The 22148-nt window shown below is 41.7% G+C and overlaps 1 protein-coding gene across 3 annotated transcripts in view; it reads right to left on the bottom strand.

Moving 5' to 3' along the window:
* PPP1R12A (protein phosphatase 1 regulatory subunit 12A) overlaps positions 1-22148 on the bottom strand; it is a 2492399-nt gene that overhangs the window by 227037 nt on the left and 2243214 nt on the right. For all 3 annotated transcript variants that reach the window (XM_044087956.1, XM_044087957.1, XM_044087958.1), the window contains exon 24: positions 20527-20577. In XM_044087956.1, the coding sequence (XP_043943891.1) occupies positions 20527-20577 (51 nt within the window). The remainder of the gene's footprint in view (positions 1-20526; positions 20578-22148) is intronic.

The raw sequence follows: 22148 nt of genomic DNA, 5'->3' as shown, positions 1-22148 counted from the left end.
AAAGGCACTTATCTGTAAAGAAGTTCTGAGTGTGTGCATCCATGTGTCACCTCTATGCCGCACACCTTGCATGGGGAGAATATGTGTGACATATTGTGCCTATAAGAACTAAAGGCTTTGGTATACTGGGTGAAAACTGGGCTATCCTTAGCAGGAGATTCCTTAGGTAAAGGATACTGCAACAGTGATTTGGAAGGACATCATATATGACATCAGCGGCTCTCATCTACTTGGCTATGACTGGAAATACTCCTACTTAATAAAAGCTATTGGGTAGACTGCAGCTGGAAGATTGCTAAGATCCAAATCATTGGAAGGCTGGGTCCTGTAGTAATGAATTATCAAAGAAGGCTTGACTTATGAAGTCAAAGTCCAAATAATAATGCTAAATGATTAATGAAGGTACAGGCAAGCAAGTTAGCAGAAACAACATAAATGGCCACTATAAAGACAGTCATGAAACACAGAAGATGTCAGTCATGAAACACAGATGATTTATCTATATCCCTGGGAGTTGCCTTTGACCACACCATTTTTCCAATGTTAATCTTCCATTTTATGGCAAAAAATAATGCAGTGAGTAATCTAATTGGACAGTTTTCTTACTAACTGATGCCCCTTCTCTCCTTGGATCAGAGATGATGGACAACTGCTATACTTTCTAGAACATCAGGCACTTCTCTCTAGTCTGGCTTCAACCTTAAAAAATGAAATGGATGGATAAGCCTTAGGATCACTTGTCAGCTTTCAGGAATAAGTGTGGATTGGCCCCAAGAGACGCAATCTGTTCAGATATTTTATTTACTTCACATTTGTTTACCAGGGAGGTCAGACTCGGTTAGAAGACTGTTTACAGTGGAGGCCCGGGCAGAAAATCTCCAAAATACAATTTAACACGTTTAAGGAAAATAATTCTACAATCACATGATACAGTGCAGTTATGGATTAGATACAAAGTAAACAATAACTACTTTATAAGTATAGAAAAAATACATATACAGAACAATATACATGAGGTTTCATCCTCAAGAAATGGGTATAAAGGCATTTCTTCAATAGACAGCGAGTAGAAGACAGATGCTATTAAAGGAGCAAAGGAGAATAGAAGGTCTTAAAAAGATGATATGGAATGTAGAAAGATGTAATAAAATGAATTTACAGGAAGTATGAGAATTACAGAACAAGGAACACAGAAAAAAGAGCTAACAGAATTAAGGCCTAGCAGCCTGGGGTTGTGCATGAGCAGAGCCAGTTGTTAGTAAAATGTGCCTTGAGAAGTTGTTTAAACTTGGATGGGTTGTTATGGATATGTAGGGGGATGGCATTCCAACTCCTGGATGTATGACTGGAGTAAAGAGAATCTGTGACTTTTAAAAGAAACTTACCAGAAGATCTTAGGGTCCTATTATTGGAGTAGGGTTCCAGGATATTATGAAGAGCAAGGCACTTGTCCCACAGGTATATTATGGCATGGAAAGTAATGGGTTGATTGAAAGACAGAAGTTTAGGTAGTTCTAGCCAGTTTAGTTGAAGTGCAGTACAATGATGGGATCTGTATGATGAATTAGTGACAAATCTGGCGATTTTGTTATATCAGGCTTCAAGTTTAGCCTGACCAGATTTCTTAAGGTTAGTGAAAAATGGGTGAAGCATACAGTAGGGTAGATAGAATGGTGAGTCCTGGCAACAGTTTGTCTAGTGAAGCTAGTGAGATAAGGTTTGACTATAGACGGAGCCAAGTTTTATTTATGTCTTTTTGATGACTAGTTCTAAATGTTTATCAAATCTCAAGCTGTTGTCTGTGGTGACACCAAGCAGTTTAGTGAGTGAAACAGGTTCAACTGTGGTATTGTTTGCCAAAAGGATGAGAAAGTGGGATGGAAGACCAAGTGACATGTTGGTAAAGAGCATTAATTTAGTTTTATCTGGATTGAGAGTAAGCTGGTAGTTATAAAGACAGGATTCAATAGCTGAGAAGGATTGTTGGGTTGTTTTATGGAGCAGCACAGAAGTGTAATATCATTTGCATATTGAATAATAGTGGCTTGGTTAGTAATGGTGTAGATTTTGTTAGTGAAGATAGTAAAGAGGAGTGGTGCTAGTATTGAACCTTGTGGGATGCCTTCTATAAGTAAAGTACAGTTGTGTACACTTACCATAAATGTAGATGTTGAGTGTATTCACTGTTGCCGTCATCACATTTGGGTGATCTGCTTGCAGTAGCCCTCAGTCAGCCCGATTATCAAAGTCTTGGGTCCTGCGTCGGTTGCTGTTTCCTTCCATGACGTCAGGTAGTCAGGGGTATAAAGCATGCAGCTGACTCCATTACATCAGCTTTTCTTGCCCCAGATGTCAGGTGCCCCCCTAATGGGAAACAATTAAAAATATATATATATATACATATACCTATACATATATCTATATATATATATATATATATATATATATATATATATATATATATATATATATATATATATATATATATATCTATATATATATATTATATATATATATATATATATATATATATATGTATATATATATATGTGTGTGTGTATATATATATATATATATATATATATATATATATATATATATATATATACACACACACACACAAGGTTACACCTCCAAAAAAAGCAAATACACCAAAAAGCTTTTAATCTTAGAAAAGGAGAGTAAAGGAATAGCCAAAAGAAGTCAAGAGGCTGGAGGGAGTGTAACCAGGACTGCAGCAGTGAATACACTAACATCTACATTTATGGTAAGGGTACACAACTGTACTATGTTCTTCATGTTTCACTGTTGCAGTCATCACATTTGGGTAGATTCCCAAAGCTAAGGATGGGAGGAGGCATTTAGATAGCATTAGGACCAGCTATAAGGCCCTGCAAGACTGCAGTGGCAAAGCCAGCTCTGGATTAAGAGAAAATTGCTAAATGGTAATGCTTGGTGAAAGTACGTACAAGATCTCCAGGTAGCAGCTTCTAGGATGTCGCTGGTAGGTACACCTCTGAGAAAGGCTGTAGAGGTAGATGCAGCCCTGGTTTAATGGGGTCTAATCCCCTGTAGGATAGGTTTTCTATGGTGCTTATAGCAAAAATGAATGCAATGGCCTATCCATTTATAAATGGTTTGCTTTGAAATAGCCTTCCTCTCTGCCCCTGCAGCAAATGCCACCAGCAGTTGTTCAGATTTCCTTTGAGGTTTATTCCTGTCCAAGTAAAATCTAAGTTGTCTGTGCACATCTAAGGAGTGCAGTATCCTTTCCCCTTTGTTCTGTGGATTAGAAAAGAAGGTTGGCAAATGAATCGACTGATTAAGAGCCACACTGGATACCACCTCGGGCATGAAAGAGGGATTGGTCCTGAGGGACACCCTGTCTGCATGAAAGATGAGGAAAGGCTCCACTGCCATAAGGGACTGTAGTTCAGATACCCTTCTTGCTGAAGTAATTGCTAAAAGGAAGGCTGTATTCAAAGAAAGAAATGTTAACTCTGCACTTGCAGCTGGCTCAAAAGGAGGAAGAGCAAGTTTTTCCAATACAAAGTTAAGGTCCCAGGCTGGAGTTCGGGCTCTCATGGGTGGTCTTACGTTTTTGGCCCCTCTGAGGAACTGCTTGAGCAGTGGATGAATGAAAAGGGGTGGTTCTGTGTTGTAACGAGCTGAAACAGCTGAGGCGTGAAATTTGATGGAGGAAAAAGAAAGGCCCTTGTGAAGCATCTCAGTTACGTATTGAAGAATCTGAGGTAAATTGTGTGCTGTTGTGCCCATCCCTTGAAATTGGTTCCAGGCACAGAATCTTTTACATTTTTCAGCATAAGATTTTCTAGTACTAGGCCTCCTTGCCTCCAAAATGGCATCCAACACTTGTTTATTGAGGGATGGTACTGGAGAGATTAGGAAATTAGCCAGGCTGCCAGGGTCAGGGTTTGAAGCTGAGGGTGCAGAATCTGGCTCTCCTGCTGTGACAGCAGGGTAGGGGTCTGAGGCAGGTGCCATAGAGCCAGCAGTGACAAAATGCGCAAGAGGGGGTACCAGTGTTGTCGCGGCCAGTCTGGTGCAATCAGTATCTTCCTTGATTTGTCCTGTTTGATCTTTAGTAGTACTTTGGAGAGGAGAGGCAGAGAAGGAAAAGCATAAACTGATAGATTTTTCCACCTGAAGGACTGAGCATCCACTTTCCAAGCTTGTTTGTGGGGAGTCCTTGTGCAGAATTTGTCCAATTGGTAGTTCCGGGGGGAGGCAAACAGGTCTATATCTCGGCTCCCCCAATTGTTTATCAACATGTTGAAAATCTTTGGTTCAAGTTTCCACTCGTGAGGGTCCATGAGATTTCTGCTGAGTTCGTCTGCCAATGTATTTAGTTTTCCTGGCAGGAACTGAGCCTGTAGATGCACTTGGTAGCTCAATGCTGTGTTCCACAGAGCCATGGCTAGTCTGCAGAGGGGGTAAGAATGGGTACCCCTCTGCTTGTTTATGTACCAGATAACAGTGGTGTTGTCTATCCTTACCATTAATTGTCCTGCGAGAATGTGGTCCTTGAAGGCTTTCAGAGCATTCCGTACAGCTAACATTTCTTTTTGACTGATATGCAGGTGCATTTGACTTGGGTTCCATTTGCCCTGAAACCACTTCCCTGCCAGTTGAGCACCCCATACATAGTCTGATGCGTCTGTTGTTAGGGTTTGGGTGGCAGGGGGTACAGTAAATGGTAGTCCCTTGTTTTGGTGGCAGGCCTCTGCCCACTAAAGGAACTCTAACTGTAGGCAAGGTATGATAGGGATCATTGCTTCTAGATCCTGAGAATGTTGACACCATAGGCATTTTAGATACCATTGAGGTTTCCTCATATGCAGTCTTGCATATGGAATTAGGAGAATGCAGGAGGCCATGAACCCCAAGGCTTGCAGTTTTTGCCTTGCAGATAGCAGAGTTTTTGTGGCTATTAGTTTGAAGTAAGTTGTCAAATGAATTTGTTTCTCTGGCGTGAGGAAAGCCAACTGGGAAGTTGTGTTCAAGCTTGCTCCCAGGAATATAATTTGTTGACAGGGTACCAAATGTGATTTCTTTTCGTTTATGGTGTACCTCAGACAAGTTAGCACCTTTTGTACAAATGCCAGATGATTCAAAAGTATGTCCTCGCTTTCTGCCTGAATTAGACAATCGCCCAGGTATGGGTATATTTGAATATTTCTTTGCCTGCAAAATGCAATGACTGGAGCTACGCACTTTGTGAATACACTGGGCGCAGCAGATAAGCCAAAGGGCAGTGCAGAGAACTGATGGTGCATGTAGCCTGCTTTGAAGCATAGGTATCTTCTACAAGATTCCCTGATTGGGATGTGCAGGTAGGCTTCTTTTAAATCCAGTGTTGCCAACCAGGCATCTTTGCCTAGCATACGAAGTAACTGATGAAGAGTTAGCATCCTGAATTTTGGAATCACCAAAAAGGTGTTTAATATGGAAACTTTTTCCAGAATAGGACTGCAAGAGTTGTCTTTTCTGGGTACCAGGAAAAGTCTCGAGTAGAAACCTTGTCCCTTTCCCTCTTCTGTTACAGTTTGAATAACCATTATGCTTAAGAGAGAGAGTATTTGCTTTTCAGCCTCTGCCCACTGATTTGGGGGGAGATCCTGGTCAGAAGTATCATAAGCAAATTCAGCCCTAGGTCTCTTAGAGGGGGAAGGTTGGCTTCCCCTGATTAAAGTAATAAGGTCTTCAGCCATTCTTATCTGTTTTTTAAGCATAGAGGCCTGACCATGCGGTCTGGACATCTGTTTTCTAGGCATAGTTCGAGTTTTAGGCCTTGAAGAAGAAGATGACGTTGGATTAATATGCAAGTCAGTAGGCCTGAATACACCCTCAGAAGCCGGTGCCTGCACAGCGGCTCCGGACCCATCCAAGGTAGAGACATCCGCAGGTTCCACAGTTGAAGCATCTCGTGGCATACCGGACTCTGAATGGGTCTCAGTAGAGGCCTGCGAATATGAAAGTAGCTGGTATCAGGGGCTGCGAAAGTGCCTCACTGAGTACCGGTGAACTGGTGACTGACTTAGAGAAGTCTCGTCCACAGCTTTGTACTTAAGGGGCCTCTGTCTTTATCTTTGCGTTTTTTCGGAATGGCGGTAGTCGGATGGCTTACCGAAGACATATCTGGATAATTGAACAGAATACCAAAATATTTAGAAGTTAAAACAAAGAGTGAGAAGGTCACACTGAACAAACAATCAGAAAAAACTAAATGAAAACTCTAGCCAAGCTAGAACTTCCAATGACTGACCTCCTAAACCTCCTGTAACAAAGGCACATGGGATATACGCAAATGACCCTTATGAACATTAGGCGTTTCTGAAAAACCAATCAGAAAAAAACTAAATTTGGTTTGGGAGGTCACTCATTGGAAGTTCTAGCTTGGCTGTAGTCTTCATTTAGTTTTTTCTGATTGGTTTTTCAGTGTGACCTTCTAACTCTGTTTTAATTTCTTAGTTGGGATATTTTGCAGTCACCCTAATGATAATGGACATCAGCTGGGTATAACAACCCTGTGCTTCTTATGCTTAGTCAAACACTCTGCTTATGCTATGCTGACGAGGTCATAAGGCCAAAATATGCATATCCATAGCTAGTGGGGTTTGGCTTTATTGGCCTGAAATTGTCCATTAAAACGACTTCAAATGTAAAAGTCATGGGCAATCAGAATTGTCATATAGCTGAAACACCTGATGTTCATAAGGGTCATTTGCATATATCCCATGTGCCTTTGTTACAGGAGGTTTGGGAGGTCACTCATTGAAAATATTTAGATGTGTAAATATGCTGACGACAAATAGTTCGTTGCTTAAATAAGGCACAAAACCGACAGCGAGGTACGTTGTGGTCAGGGCCTAGGCAAGAAATACAGTACGAATGAAAATCTTTGTGAGGTATTTGCTTTCCACAAGAAATACAATTATTGACTTTTAGAGCAAGAAAAAGTTTCCCCAACAGGGTACTTAGCTTTAGTTGAAGACTTCATTTCTGAAACTCGAAAACGAAAATTTCAGGAGTTGGCCGACCGGCACTTGCGAACTGCTTCAGGCACCGCATGGCAAGAAAGACTGATGTAATGACATTGGCTGCATGCTTTATACCCCTGACTACCTGACGTCATGGAAGATGAGACAGCAACTGACGCAGGACCCAAGACGCTGACAATCAGGCCGACTGAGGGCTACTGCAAGCAGATAACCCAAATGTGATGACTGCAACAATGAAACACAAAGAACATCAGGGAGGATATATCTCCCTGTCATCTGACAGCATGTTGTCCATCAGATAGACAGTTATGAAACCAGGAGAGGGCAGTTTGGCTTAGGTTTAGGGAAGCAAGATAATCGAGGAGTCTGTGGTGGGGAAACTGTACCGAATGCCTTAGACATGTCTGGGAAGCTGGATGAAACTAGTCGTTCATTATTTTTGAGTTGCCTGATTGCACTAATAAAGCTTATAATGGCAGTTATAGTACTGTGATTGGGTCTGAAGCCATGCTGGGTGTTGGAAAGTATGTTATTCCTTAGGAGACATCTCATGAGTTGAGTGTGTATGCATTTTTCTAGAATTTTTGATAGTGGGGATAATATGGCAATTTGTCAGTAGTTAGAGAGCTCAGTTGAGGTGCCACCTTTATGTATAGGAGAAACACAGGATATTTTCCAGAACTTGGGAATATATTGTTAAGAGATGGATCGGGCGATCAGAAGACGGATGGGGTAAGAGACAGCGCACTTGCTGTTAGTTTTAGATATTCAGATGAAGTTTATCAGCTGCAAGAGACTGATAGTTGTTTCGGCTTTTGTAGAAAATGACTTGAAAGTAATATTGTTGCTTTTGATTAGTGTTAGTATAGTGTTTATAAAATATGTACTAAACTGGGTTGCTATGCTGTCATTAGTGGTGGTGGGGGGTAGGAGTTGATGACTGGCTAGGTAGAAGTTGTTGTTTTAGAGCACTCCAGAATCTTTGTGGACTTTTTCTTTTTGTGTGTTTTTGTTGTATCTTAGTACAGTATGAATTGTCTCTAAGCTTTAGTAGCTTTTTGGTATCTAAATTAACCATGGTGCATAGGTTGATTTTACATGGATATTCCTGCAGGGTGTTAGATTTAACATGTTTAAGAATTTGTTATTAAAATATTAAACGGCAGAGTCGAGTAAGAGAGAGACATTAGGAGGGACCAATCACAGTGTTGAAGGAGACATACGAAAGTGTCAGATGAAGAGTTTTTTTATTGCTAACTTCTTTATATATTGATTTTTTTGGGGAATAAAGACGCTGACTAAGTACATAGGTTGGTAGATGGTCACTGAGACTATAAAGAAGGCAGCCTTATAGATGGGCCAGTGACAGCGTGTTGATAAAAGTCCAGTCAAGTGTTGACTGCCTATTGATGTGTTTGTCTATTCTAGGAGGTGACTGTATTGTTTGGGTGTATCCATATAGGTTTATAAAGTTAGAGGGGTTGTCAGAGGAACAGGTGAGTCAGTCCATATTGAAGTCATCCATTATTATGGTCTCCTGATTAAATGTAGAGGAAGACCAATCTAGAAAGGTTTCAATTATGGAGAAGTCGCTACAGGGTGGGATGTAGATTGATATAATGACTATATATACATTTTGGGATTAATTTCATGTCTGGCAATTAATATTTCACTATTACTGAATGCTGGTGGGTTAAGTTTTAAGCTGTCAAGTTTTAGTGTATTTTTACAGATTACAGCTACATATAACTCCACCACATTTGTGTATTCTAACCAGCCTCCGGATGTTATAACATGGGGTTAGAATTTCATTGTCGGTTATGTGAGGTTTTAATCCATGTTTCTGTTATAACTACTATGTCTGGATATAGGGAAAGGAAAGCGTGGAAACTCATGTATTTTGTGAGGCTCCTTACATTCATAATAAGTAGAAGGTCAGAGCCATTATGTGACAGATTTGTGAATAACTGGGACTGACTGATGGATGAAGGGTGGGGAACATTTTGAAAGGGTTTAGGGGCTGGATTGGGGTAGATGTCCCACTTAGTTGGAGGTGAGATATTTTATGTTGAAATGGGTGTTGGAGCTTAGGCGCTAAATGTAGTATATTTACAATTTATATAATAAGTAACTGGTTATTGTACATAATGGTATGTAAAAAAATTCTATACTGGTGGTGTAGAAGAGATATGGTGGTATGGCTATGTTTGTGTTACTAGTGTCTTGGGAAGAGAAGGAAGGATGTGTAGGAGAGTACATTTTTGTAATTAGCTGATTATGACAGGCAGTAAGCTGGAGGGCTACAGTTAGTAAAAAGAAGACAGAAGAATGTAGCAATGATATTGTAAGACAGGTGGATTTAACTGTAGTTGATTTAGTAGAGATAATTTGTTAAAGTGAGTGAACAGCAAGTTTTGTCTTTATGTTTTAGTATCTTACTAGTACATAAACAAATGCTATTTGCAAGTACAGTTGAAGATGAAGTAGCTTAATGTCCACAGTACATTCAAATAAATGGTTATTAGCCTTATAAAATGGAATACAAAAAGTACAGTTGAGTACACTTACCATAAATGTAGATGTTCGAGTGTATTCACTGTTGCAGTCATCATACTTGGGTTATCTGCCTGCAGGTAGCCCCTCAGTTAGCCCGAATACCAGAGACTTAGTATTTCTGCATCAGATGCTGTCACTCCAGGATTGACGTCAGGTCGTCCGGGGTATAAAAACAGGCAACCAACGCCATTACATCAGTTTTTCTTGCCCCAAATGTCAGGAGCCCCCCATATAGGGAGCTAGGTTATGGTGGGGAGAACACTACTAGTAAAAAGTAAATACCAATACCCCAAGAAGGGGTTAGTAATAGCCATAGATAGGAGGGAGAGAGAGAAAACCAGGGGACTGAAAGGAGGGAAACCAGGTCTGCAACAGTGAATACACTCAAACATCTACATTTATGGTAAGTGTACACAACTGTACTATGTTCTTCATGTTTCACTGTTGCAGTCAACAAACTTGGGTGGATTTCCAAAGATGAAAAAGGGTGGAGGCAGTCAAGAAGAATTAGGGCTGGCTAGTATGCCTTGCAGGACTGCTGTAGCAAATCCTGCCCTAGATTTGGAAAAGATAGGCAAGATGGTAATGTTTGGTGAAGGTGTGTACAGAACTCCAGGTAGCAGCCTCTAGGATATCCCTGGTAGGGACCCCCCAGAGAAATGCTGTAAAGGTAGATGTTGCCCTAGTGGAATGTGTTCTGGCCCCCTGAGGGGTTGGATTCCCATGGTGCTTGTAGCATAAATGGATGCAGTGTGCGATCCATTTTGAAATGTTTTTTTTTTTTTAAATGGCAACGCCCTCTGCTCCTGTTGCAAAGCTGGCTAGTAACTGGTCAGATTTTCTGAAGGGCTAAGTCCTATCAAAGTAGAATCTGAGTTGACTGTGCATGACTAAGGAGTGCAGGATCCCTTCCCCTTTATTTTGAGGATAAGGGAAGAAGGTTGGCAAATGGATGGATTGAGAGCCACAGTGGATACCACTTTGGGAATAAAGGAAGGGTTAGTCGTGAGGGAAACCCTGTCAGCATGGAAAATAATGAAGGGTTACACAGCCATGAGTGCTTGTAACTCAAACACTCTTCTAGCTGAAGTGATGGCTAGAAGCAAGGCTCTTTTTCGAGAGAGGAATTTTAACTCTGCTGATGCAGCAGGTTCAAAGGGGGGAAGCATGAGCTTTTCCAGTACAAAGTTAAGGACCTAAGCAGAGGTGGATGCTCTCCTTGGTGGCCTTAAGTTGTTTGCCCCTCTCGGGAACTGTTTGATAAGAGGGTGCGAGAAGAGAGGTGGCTCAGTGTTGTAATGAGCAGAAATGGCTGAGGCATGTATATTAATGAAGGAGAAGGGCAGGCCTTTGTGGAGTAGATCTGCTAGGTAATCCAGGATAAGAGGCAGAGAGGGCTGTGTTGTGTACTCTCCTTTAGACTGAATCCATGAGCATAACCTTTTCCACTTAGCATAGGATTTTCTTGTACTAGGTCTTCTGGCTTCAAGAATGATGTCCACCACCTGTTTGCTTAAGGTTGCTGGGGGAGAATTAAAGGAATAAGCTAGGCTGCAAGATTTAGGGTTTGCAGTTGTGGATGCAGAATCTGTCCCTCCTGCTGAGAGAGGAGGGTTGGATTCTGGTGTAGGTGTCAGGGTGGCATCGATGTCAGGCTGTGCAGGAGTGGGTACCAGTGTTGGCGTGGCCAGTCCGGGGCAATGCAAATTGTCCTTGGTCTGTCCTGCTTTACCTTGAGTAATACTCTTGAAAGGAGGGGCAGAAGGGGAAAGGCATAGATTGAGAGATTTACCCCCTAAAAATATAGGGCCATCCACTTTCCAGGCCCTGCTGTGAGGATTCCTGGTGCATAATTTGCTGAGCTGGTGGTTGTAGGGGGAAGAGAGATCCACCTCTGGGGTCCCCCATTTCTGAATCAGAAGGTTGAAGGTGCTGTGCTCCCAATAGCCACTCGTGTGGGTCTAAGAGATTTCTGCTTGTCGTCTGCCCGTAAGTTTTGTTTGCCTGGCAGGACTTGAGCTTGCAGATGGATTTGAATGTCTAAGGCCGTGTTCCACAGGGCCATGGCTAGCCTGCAGAGTGGGTAGGAATGGGTTCCCCCCTGCTTGTTGATGTACCACATAACTGTGGTGTTGTCGGTTGTTATTAGCAGTTGTCCTGGAAAGATTAGTGATCTGAAAGCTGTCAGGGCATTCTGTACAGCTAGCATCTCTTTTTGGTTGATGTGCAGATGAATTTGACTTGGGCTCCAGTCGCCCTGAATACATTTTCCGTCCATGTGTGCCCCCCCCAGGCATAGTCTGATGCATCTGTGGTTAGGGTCTGGGTGGCTTAGGGTTGAGTAAATGGCAGTCCCTTATTGTGGTTGCATGCTTCTGCCCACCAGAGGAACTCTGTCCTTAGACAGGCTACAATAGGTATGACTATTTCCAGGTCCTGAGAATGTTGGCACCAAAGACTTTTTAAGTACCACTGGAGTTTCCTTGTATGCAGTCTTGCATATGGAATCAGCAGTATACATGAGGCCATGAACCCTAGGGCTTGCAGTATTTTTCTTGCAGATAGCTGGGTTCTGGTGGCCATTTATTTGAAGTAGAACACACCAGAGGTGACAACATATTGGACCTGGTCATCAACCAACATGGGCGACCTGTGTTCCACTCTGAAGGTCAACCCCTCGCTGGTTAGATATGACCATAAACAAATCACTTTGGATATCCAAATTCCGCCCCCACCCCCGGACAAGGAAACCACCATGAAAAACTTTTCAAAAGCAAACTTCACATTACTCAAGACCAAGGTGGAAAGTTTCAAAGCTCCCATGCTAAAGGATAACGCTGTCCAAAATGCAAAATCCTTTACTAATGCATTCTATGGGCACCTACAAGAATGCATGGATCATCCTATCCCAAGCAAAACCAAGACACACTCCTCCAAGAAAAGGAAACCAGTCTGGTGGATCCCTGCCATAAACAAGCTATACAACAGGAGGAGGACACTAATACAGAAAAGAGTAAAATCCCAAGAAGGGAAGACATCCCTGATCAGTATCAGCAAGAAACTACGAACCCTCATAAAATCATCTAAGGCGAGCTTCGAAAGAAAAATTTACAAGGACTCCAAAGATAACCACAAGGCATTCTTTAGATATGTCAAGAATCTAAGTGGCAATTCTCAAATCTGCTCGCAGTTAGTGCAGAAAGGCACAAAATACACTGAACCGACCGATATCGCCAACATCCTGGCAGACAGGTTCAGTGCAAACTTCACCCCCCTCTCACCCTCAAAAGGGCCCATAACCATACCAGAAGAATGTAGAGCCCCTGAAATCATAGACACTCGGGTTAAAACATCCCTCTCCAAAGCCAAACACACAGCATCAATGGGACTGGACGGTGTCCCAGGCTGCATCCTACATGAGCTCAAAGATGAACTAACCCTTCACCCTAAACACACTGTTCAAACTCAGCCTCTTCACAGGTTACGTACCCATAGAGGGGAGCACAGCAATGGCTATTCCACTCCTCAAAGGTGGAGCCACAACAGACTCCAGAAACTATCACCCTATAAGCCTTACTAGCTTGGTCTACAAGGCTATGGAGTGCATCATCATGGAACTCATTAACAGAGACATTGGGAACTTCCAAACACTGGACCCTACCCAGTTAGGCTTTGTTAAGGGCAGATCATGCCTCCTAAACCTGGTGGACTTCTTTGAGACAGTTACCAAGGTTATAGATGATGGAAAGGTGGTACACACAGCCTACCTAGACCTCGCAAAGGGCTTTGACACCATTCTCCATTCTGGTATTACAGACAAGCTCACCAGCCTGAACATAAACCCCTACATTACAAGATGTATTTCCAACTGGCTCATGGATAGAACCCACATGGTGAGAGTTGTAGGAGCTAGGTCCGACTCTAAACCGGTTACAAGTGGCGTTCCCCAGTGCTCAGTGCTTGGACCCCTCCTGTTTGGCATATACTTCTCAGAGGTACAGGCAAGCACAGGAGGACTATGGCTGACCAAGTTCGCAGACGACTGCAAACTAGGGGCTATAATTGACTCTCCGGCTGACACAGACATCCTCCGAAAGGATCTCACTGAGATGGATACCTGGTGTCAAAATCATGGCCTAAAGCTAAATGCCAAAAAGTGCATAGTCATCCCCTTTGGAAAAAACAAAACACCCACAAACTACCACATATGTGGTAGTCCCCTAAATACGGAAAACTTAATAAGGGATCTGGGGACACAAGTAGATAGTAATCTCTCCTTTGATAATCCCATTGCAAAAATGGTTAGAAAATCCTTCTATGTGGCCCACCTAATCACAAAAGGGTTCGCATCCAGATCAAAAGAGGTCATTGTGCCCCTCTGCTCATCACTCATCAAACCCATCATAGAGTACAACGCCCCATTTGGAATGTACCTTACTAGACACCTGCAATAGCTGGAAAGACCACATACGTACCTCACCAAGAGGATCACTGGCCTCAAACAGATGCCCTATGCAGCTCGACTGAAGAAACTCCAGCTGTACTCGGGTGCATACCGCCTACTCAGAGGTGATCTCTGCCTGACATACAAGGCCATGTCCAACCCAGAATTTATGGACATGCTCCACCTAAAGAAAACCTTATCCCCTCGAGCCACACACTCTATGGATCTAAACCTCACCACAACAATAAATAGGACATGCTGGAGGGATAGATTCCTGTCCCAGAGACTTCCCATGCTTTGGAACAAGATTCCAATCTACATTAGGCAGAGCTTCTCGCTAACACTCTTCAAGAGTAACCTTGATGAGTGGATGGGAAACAAAGTTTACCCCGGGGATCACTTCAGTGGCTCTGCTGGACAGAGGCACAAGGAACTAATCTACGGGGGCGGCGAAAGCCAACACATTCTGGCTAGGCTTATAAATGCCTTTGGGCAGATAGCCTAGTACCTACCTATGAACCTACAAGATAGATTTGTTTTTCTGAGGTGAGGAATGCCATCTGGGAAGCTGTGTCCAAGCTTGCTCCCAGGAATACAATATTTTGACTGGGTACCAGTTCTGATTTCTTTCCGTTGATGGTGTATCCCAAGGAAGTGAGAGGGTTTTTCACAAATGTCAGGTGCTGCAGCAGCAATTCCTGACTGTCCACCTGAACCAGGCAGTCGGTTCAAGTACAGGCAAATTTGGATATTTCTCTGCCTGCAGTATGCAATAGCTGGAGTCAGGCATTTTGTCAATACTCTGGGCACAGTAGATAAGCCAAAGGGAAGTGCAGAGAACTGATAATGCATAGACCCTGCCCTGAAACGTAGATACTTCCTGCATGACTCCCTTATGGGAATATGCAGATAGGATTCGTTTAAGTCTAGGGTGACTAACCAGGCAACCTTGGCTAGCACAGGAAGAAGCTGTTGCAGGGTAAGCATTTTGAATTTTGGTACTACCAGGAAGGTGTTGAGAATGGAAAGATCCAGGATTGGGCGCCAAGAGCCCTCTTGCCTGGGTACCAGGAAGAGTCTGGAGTAGAATCCTTGACCCCTCTGTTCTACTGGAACCGGCTGAATAGCTTTGATATCGAGTAGGGAAAGTACTTGGTTTTGAGCCTCTGCCCACTGGTTTGGAGGAAGGTCTGGAAACCCGCTTGGGGTTGGTAGTGAATGGAAATAAAATTTGTACCCCTGGGATACAATGTTGAGGACCCACCGGTAGTGAGTGATGGACATCCAGTTTTTTGCATGAAGGGCAAGTTTTCCTCCTAGGGGCACAAGCAATTGGGCAGGGGTGGGGAGTGGAGTAAAGAAGTCATTGTAAGCTTTTTCCATAAGGAGGTGGCTTACCACTCCCTGCTTTAAGTATGGGGGGCACTCCATTGCTTAGATCTCTGCAAACCCGGAGACTGTAGTCTGGGTGGTCTGTTTCCCCTGGGCCTGGTTTGAGAAGGCCTGGAGAGGGCTGGAAAGGACCAGTGTTTGGAAGGGCAATGCCTACTGAATCTAGGGAGTTGCACTTGTAAGAATTCTTTAGCAGTCTGCATAGACTTAGCTTTTTCTTCCATCTTTTTAATAACCTCTTCTGCTTTGGTGCCAAACAAACTGTCCTTATTCAAAGGAGCGTCTAGTAACTTTGATTTGACATGGTCTGGCAAAGTCTGCTCCCTTCAGCCAAGCAGGTCTTCTCAGTACAGAGCCAGTGACAGCTGCCTGGCAAGATGCTTCTAGGGCATCAAGGCCACACTGCAAAGTATGCTTGCTGACTTGGCTTGCAGAGGGCATAAGCTCCTGCAATTCTTTATTTTCTGCACAGTCTGAAAATGCAGCAGCCACTTTTGGTTTAAAAAGTTCCATAATATGTTGCTGGTACTTCAGCATGTGAAACTGATAATTCAATGCCCTAATAGCAAGAGTTGCAGTGGTATATGCCTTCTTACCCCATCTGTCCAAAGCTCTGGAATCCGTGTCCGAAGGGGTGGGGTTCTTGGCTGTAGTAGCCTTGATACCTTTAGGCCCCTGGGAAATGATCTCTGGGTCAGCAGTAGGATTCTTGAAAAGAAATGTGTTGAGTGTCAGGTACTCTGTAGTACCGGTCTGGTTTCCTAGGGGCAGGAGGTAAAGTGTCAGGAGTAAGACTGGATTCCATAAAAACATCATCCACAACATCCAGGACAGGGGGTATTGTTAAGGGCCTGTGCTGAGGCAACTCTAGAAATTCTCTGAGTCTCTCTTGGGACTGAGGATAGTCTTGGCATTCCCAGTGGAAATGCTCTCATAAGGTATGCAAGGTTTCACCAAAAGAAAAATCCTCTGGAAGAAAGGCAGAAGGAATGGATTCCTCTGCATCTGAATACTCATAAGCAGATAAGGGCGTGTCTTCATAATCAGAAATTTCAGAGTCATCGGACTCCTGGTCTGTAGAAGCTGAAGGGGACTGGACTCGGTCTCTTAGCAGCGGAAGGCTGACTTCCCTAATCAGCATAATAAGGTCTTCAGCCATTCTAAGCATTTGTTTTTCAGGCATGGGAGCAGGTGCATGCGATTTAGTCGTCGGTTTTCTAGGCATAGTACGTACTCTGAGCCTAAGAAACTTTGTACTTTTGGTTAAAAAAGTCATCGGTTTGAGTCGAACATCAGTTGAGCGAATAACTGTCTCAAAAACCGGTGCCTGCTCAGTGGCTCCAGACCCATCCAAGGTAGAGACATCCGCAGATTAAATAGTCGAAGAGTCTCGCGGCATACCGGACTCTGAATGGGTCTCAGTAGAGGCCTGCGAATCCCACTGAAGTGGGCATCAGGGACTGCGAAAGCAATTCACTGAGTACCGATGGACTGACGACTAGCTTAACGGAAGCGTCAACAGTTTTGGACCTATGCAATCTGTCTCAGTCTATCTCTACGTTTTTTCGGAATATCGGTAGTCGGATGGCTTACCAAAGCCATTTCAGAATACGGAGATCGAGAGCGAAAGAATTTAGTGACAAAGAGAGCCCGGACGAATGGTTCGGGAGTTAAATAAGGCACAAAACCGACAGCAAGGGACGTCGTGGTCTGGGCCTAAACAGGTGACGCACTAAGAATGAAAATCTCTGTGAGGTATTTGCTTTCCACAGGCAAGACAATTGTTAAATTTTTCTGACATCGGTTAGAGCAAGAAAAAAGGATCCCCAACAGGGTACTTGGCTTTAGAAAACTTCAGGATTATTAAATTCGTAAACGAAAATTCAGGTAGCGGCCGACCGGCACTTGCGAACTGCTTCTGCTTTGGACAAGAAAGACTGATATAATGGTGTCCGTTGCCTGTTTTTATACCCGGGACAACCCAACGTCAGTCCTGGAGTGACAGCATCCGATGCAGAAATACCAAGTCTCTGGTATTCGGGCTGACTGAGGGCTACCTGCGGGCAGATAACTCAAGTGTGATGACTGCAACAGTGAAACACGAAGAACATCTGTCCGGTATATTATAATTTCAGACAATCTTGTCAAGACTCCTTGTCAAGACTCCTTATGTATTGCTATAATGAATCATTTATCAGTTATTCCATATATGAATAGTTTTTCTACTTAAGGAAACAGCAGATGTTCCTAAAATATACTATGGCTTGTTAACATTTACAAGAATAAACTGCACTTTTCCTGTAGCCATCTATTTTCAAGACGTATTTATACACACATATATATATATATATATATATATATATATACATATATATACATATATATATATATATATATATATATATATATACACACACACACATATATATATATATATATACATACATTATATATAATATATATACACACACACACACACACACACACACACATATATATATATATATATATATATATATATAATATATATATATGTTGTGTCTTTTGGCTTTTCCCGGTTAGGGGGTCGCCCCAGCGGAACTCCGGTCTGCTGATTGGCAGTTTATTTTTACGTGCCGAGTTGCCAGCCCTGACGCACAACCTTCAACGAAGGTACGCCCATTCACGCATGTCTCAACGTAGAAGACGCTCTAGCTGAGAGTCGAACCACTCTGCATCTTACTGTGAGGCGACAATGCTACCGCAGCACCACCACCGCGGTATATAAAATATATATATATATATATATATATATATATATATATATATATATACACACACACACACACACATATATATATTTTTTTTTTGCACAGAGAAAGTAGATGTAACCTGCATGTTACAGAGTTTTCTCCTCCTATTTCCCAATACGTTTTAGGTTTTAAGTCCAGGCTGTCAGCCTTACAAATTAGAGAACTAGCACTCAGTAAATAATAATCAGAGGCTTTCATCACAGACTGGATTCCGTGCACAGAATGGGCTAATAGATTCAATAAGAAGCAACTGCAACTAAGATGAGAAAAGACTCCAAACAAAATAACAGCCTGAAACAGTAAGACACTGACAGCAACCAAGAACAGTATCACCCAAGAGAGGAATTTCCAAATGACAGAGTCAGGACTCTTCAACAGTGGATGAGCAAGCCTAATTCTAATGAAATTCAAGATTCATACAAGTAAAAGTTTATTTAAATGGGGCAGAACACATTTAAGAATGTCCTTAATATCTACTGATAGGTCACAGATCTGCTCCTCAAAGTAATGATGGGAATAAACCGTGAACACATGCACCATGAATGAGGAATGCCTACAACTCAAATACCCATACACAGGAAAAAATGGAGAGAATACTGTAATGGTAAAAAAAACAAATCTGGTGCACTGCTGCAAGATTCAGCTCTGCTCCATGGCAGAAAAAGAAAAAAGGGTCAGCAGAAGCAGTATTCAATACACACACAGTCAGGGCTATGAAGGAGTCAGTAGGTGGTGCTGGTTAGGACTACCAGGAATCTGATATCAGATGACATCAGTGACAAGAACAAATCAATGAAAATGGTCTGCTTTAAGAGAGACTCCCAAAGAAAGTTTATTCATCAGATTAGCGTTTATTCCTCAAATGTTTCTAGTTTGCAAACATACAGATTCAAAAAATGAATACTTACAATAAATTTCACTTCCTTCTAGGCTTTCTATGGGCACCACACAGTACTATCCTGCCTGCAGATCTCTTCTAAGGGTTCTATCAGACACTTTCACTATTATGAATAAAAAGTAAGACTGTGTAGGCATACATCTGAGAACTCAAGCCTGACCATGAACAGTTTTAATCTTCATTGTTACTGCCGCTCCAACCTAACGACAGTTAAAGTCTGTTTTGTGTGAACAACATCCTTCTGGGCACAGAATGACAGAAGAAAAATACTTACATTTTTTCCCACACTACTTTCTCTCAGATGCACATATTCAAAAATATTTCATTTCAAAGACTTAATTCTCAACACCATGTATAAAACATAAGAATTTCTTGATTAATACCTGTATATCAATGTGTGTGTATGTACCTTTAAGAAGCTATCCAAGGGCTTGCACAAGAGCACATGCAAGCTAGACTGCCATTTGTAGCAAGTAGTTAAGATGTAAGCATGTATGTATGTATATATGTAAGGTCTGTCTGTTAACTAGTTTGTTCGTATTTTATGATGCTACTATCCATCCTGACATGTTTCTATGTATTTAAAGCATCTAAATGATATACCCCGCCTACTTGTCATCTACGTGAGAGAGACAGAGATGAGCAACAGAACCCAAGATGAAGACAAATTAATTTTCACTGATGAAAACAGTGGAGTGTTACTGAAGCAGTTATGATGAGTACTTCATATTCCATTTATTCCACAACTAATAACTTTCAACAGTCCATTCTTGAAAAACATTATCAGATTCTGACATAACAGGCCTGTCAGAAAATGCTTTGAGCTTTCATCTACACATCAAAACAACTACTGGGCTCTTCATAAAAATGGCATGCTTTACATTCTTTAAATTTTCCTTGAGTGGTTTCCTTTTGGATATTCATACTAAAGCAGCCATCAACACACAAGTGACGTGGCACATAAAATTGTTCTGGAATCCATTATTCACAATTGAATATAAATACTCCATCAACCTTTTGCATTTAGCTTCTTTCTAAGCAAGAAATAAATCAGAACAGAATGGGTCTTCCATGAAACAGACTGCAGCTTGCCTAAACATTTCAGAAACCCTACAGATGAAAGCAGACATTTCTGATGTGGCTCCTTCATGGATTCCTAATATTTCAAAAGATTCTGTCAGTAAGCTAACACACCGCTTTATCTGAGAAATACAAAACCACACACCAGTTTTAAGCCACACAGAAGACTGCCACAGAGTGTTTATTGTTAAACATCCTTAAAAGGCAGCTAAGTTTTACAGTACAAAAGACTATGAACTTCCTAGAAAATCCCATTACTTGATAAGTGCAGATTTATTCAATCCTCTAAATATATATATTGTGAATATAAACATCTGCATATGCACTTGAGTGAAATATTACCTTTAGTTCTTCTTCCATTTCTGATATCCTTCGTTCTAATGCTCTTCGTTCCTGTTTAACAGGACAAACAAGTTAATAATAGTGTTCACTGAGCTACAAATCTCTGGACTATAATCTGACTATACAAAATTGAACCTCAATTGTGAATCATATAAGAAGATACTGTGAAAATAAATGTAAGCACTTTACCTGCCACAACCCAGGACTATTCATCATTATTTATAGGTATCTGTGAAGAATCTCTCAAGTGGGTACACACAAGTGTGAGCTTTTGTCTACCCACTTTTCCCATCATGAGCTTTTACACTAGGGCCACCTGCCCACATACACTATTTAAGGCCGTGCCAGGTTGCCAATACACCAAATGTAAAGGGACTCTTCTAATTCCAGAATCTTCAAGTCCCAATTCAATCAGAATGTTGGGAAAACACTTGCAACAAAAGAAATGCTGAGAAGGATACACAATTATAAACTTATAACACTTACGGAGTGGAACCCTTGCTACAATACAGATGAACAGACCAAAGACACAAGTGAGAAGATGAGGATAAATGGTACCCACTGCAGTGTCTCCTCACAAACATCAAATGATCAGGGATTACTTGCATATTACTATGAGGCCCTCTACAGTAGCAAGCACTTAGGTATAATTCCAAGCACTTTCCACATTTCACAAACAAAAAAAAGGCAGAAATGTAAGTAATAATAAAATAGTAACTTACATTATTTACACAGAAACACAGTGTATGTACACTCTAGTAAACAAGCACAGTGCAAGCCCTACAAAACAGAAAGAAAGCAGCTAATTTGGACTAATGTGGAGCAATGCAGAAGCACAGATGTACTAAATAAAGGTATCCTCTGGAAGTGAAATCCACACCATACTGTTTAGTTAAAATATGAAACAAAGACAAACCAGGCAAGGTGCAAATGAAAAAAACATTTACTTAAATAAGTAAATATCTTTGTTTAACAAGGTAGTGCATTGATCAATACTGGTCAATTTCAGACTCAGAAATGTAAGCAATAACAAAAGTTGTTTGTATTATTTATACAGAAAAACATGTACATGCTACAGTGTAATGTACAATATATACATTAGATTCTAATGTGGGCCAACCTTCAACATTTCTGAGAGAAGTGGAAAGGAGACAGTGATAGTGTGTTTGGTGACATATCCTGTGTTGAAGCAGGGTATTTGGCTTTGATGAAAAGCTGCTTTTTGAGTTGCATTCCAAGCTTGGAGCAAGAGTTGATGTCCTTTAGGTCGATGGGGAAAGTCTGCCGAAGAGTAGCTGTCAAGAGACGAGAATGCATATTGCCATGCCAAGAAATTTTGTTTTGGGGTATCAAGGGTTGGTGTGGCTTGTAGGTAGCTCCTCAACTGGTACGAAGAGTTTATTCATGACATTTAGCTGCAAGGGGAGTAAATGTCTGGAATGGGAACAGTTTGTAGAGTTGTGATCCATGTTTGTTTTATGGGTAGACAATTTTTTAAACTATCCCATTTTGGAATGGCTTCTAGCATTAGCCAAAAGCCACTTACATGACAAAGACCAAAGATAATGCAATAATGTCAGAAGATGGTGCAGACAGAAATCTTTCTGGAAACAGCCATAATG

This window comes from Protopterus annectens, chromosome 11.part0 (genome assembly GCF_019279795.1).
Source record: "Protopterus annectens isolate FY-2018-M chromosome 11.part0, PAN1.0, whole genome shotgun sequence".
In the NCBI taxonomy this organism is placed as follows: Eukaryota; Metazoa; Chordata; order Ceratodontiformes; family Protopteridae; genus Protopterus; species Protopterus annectens.
Note: the sequence above shows the minus strand (reverse complement) of the source record. Positions and strands in the feature narration are given on the sequence as shown.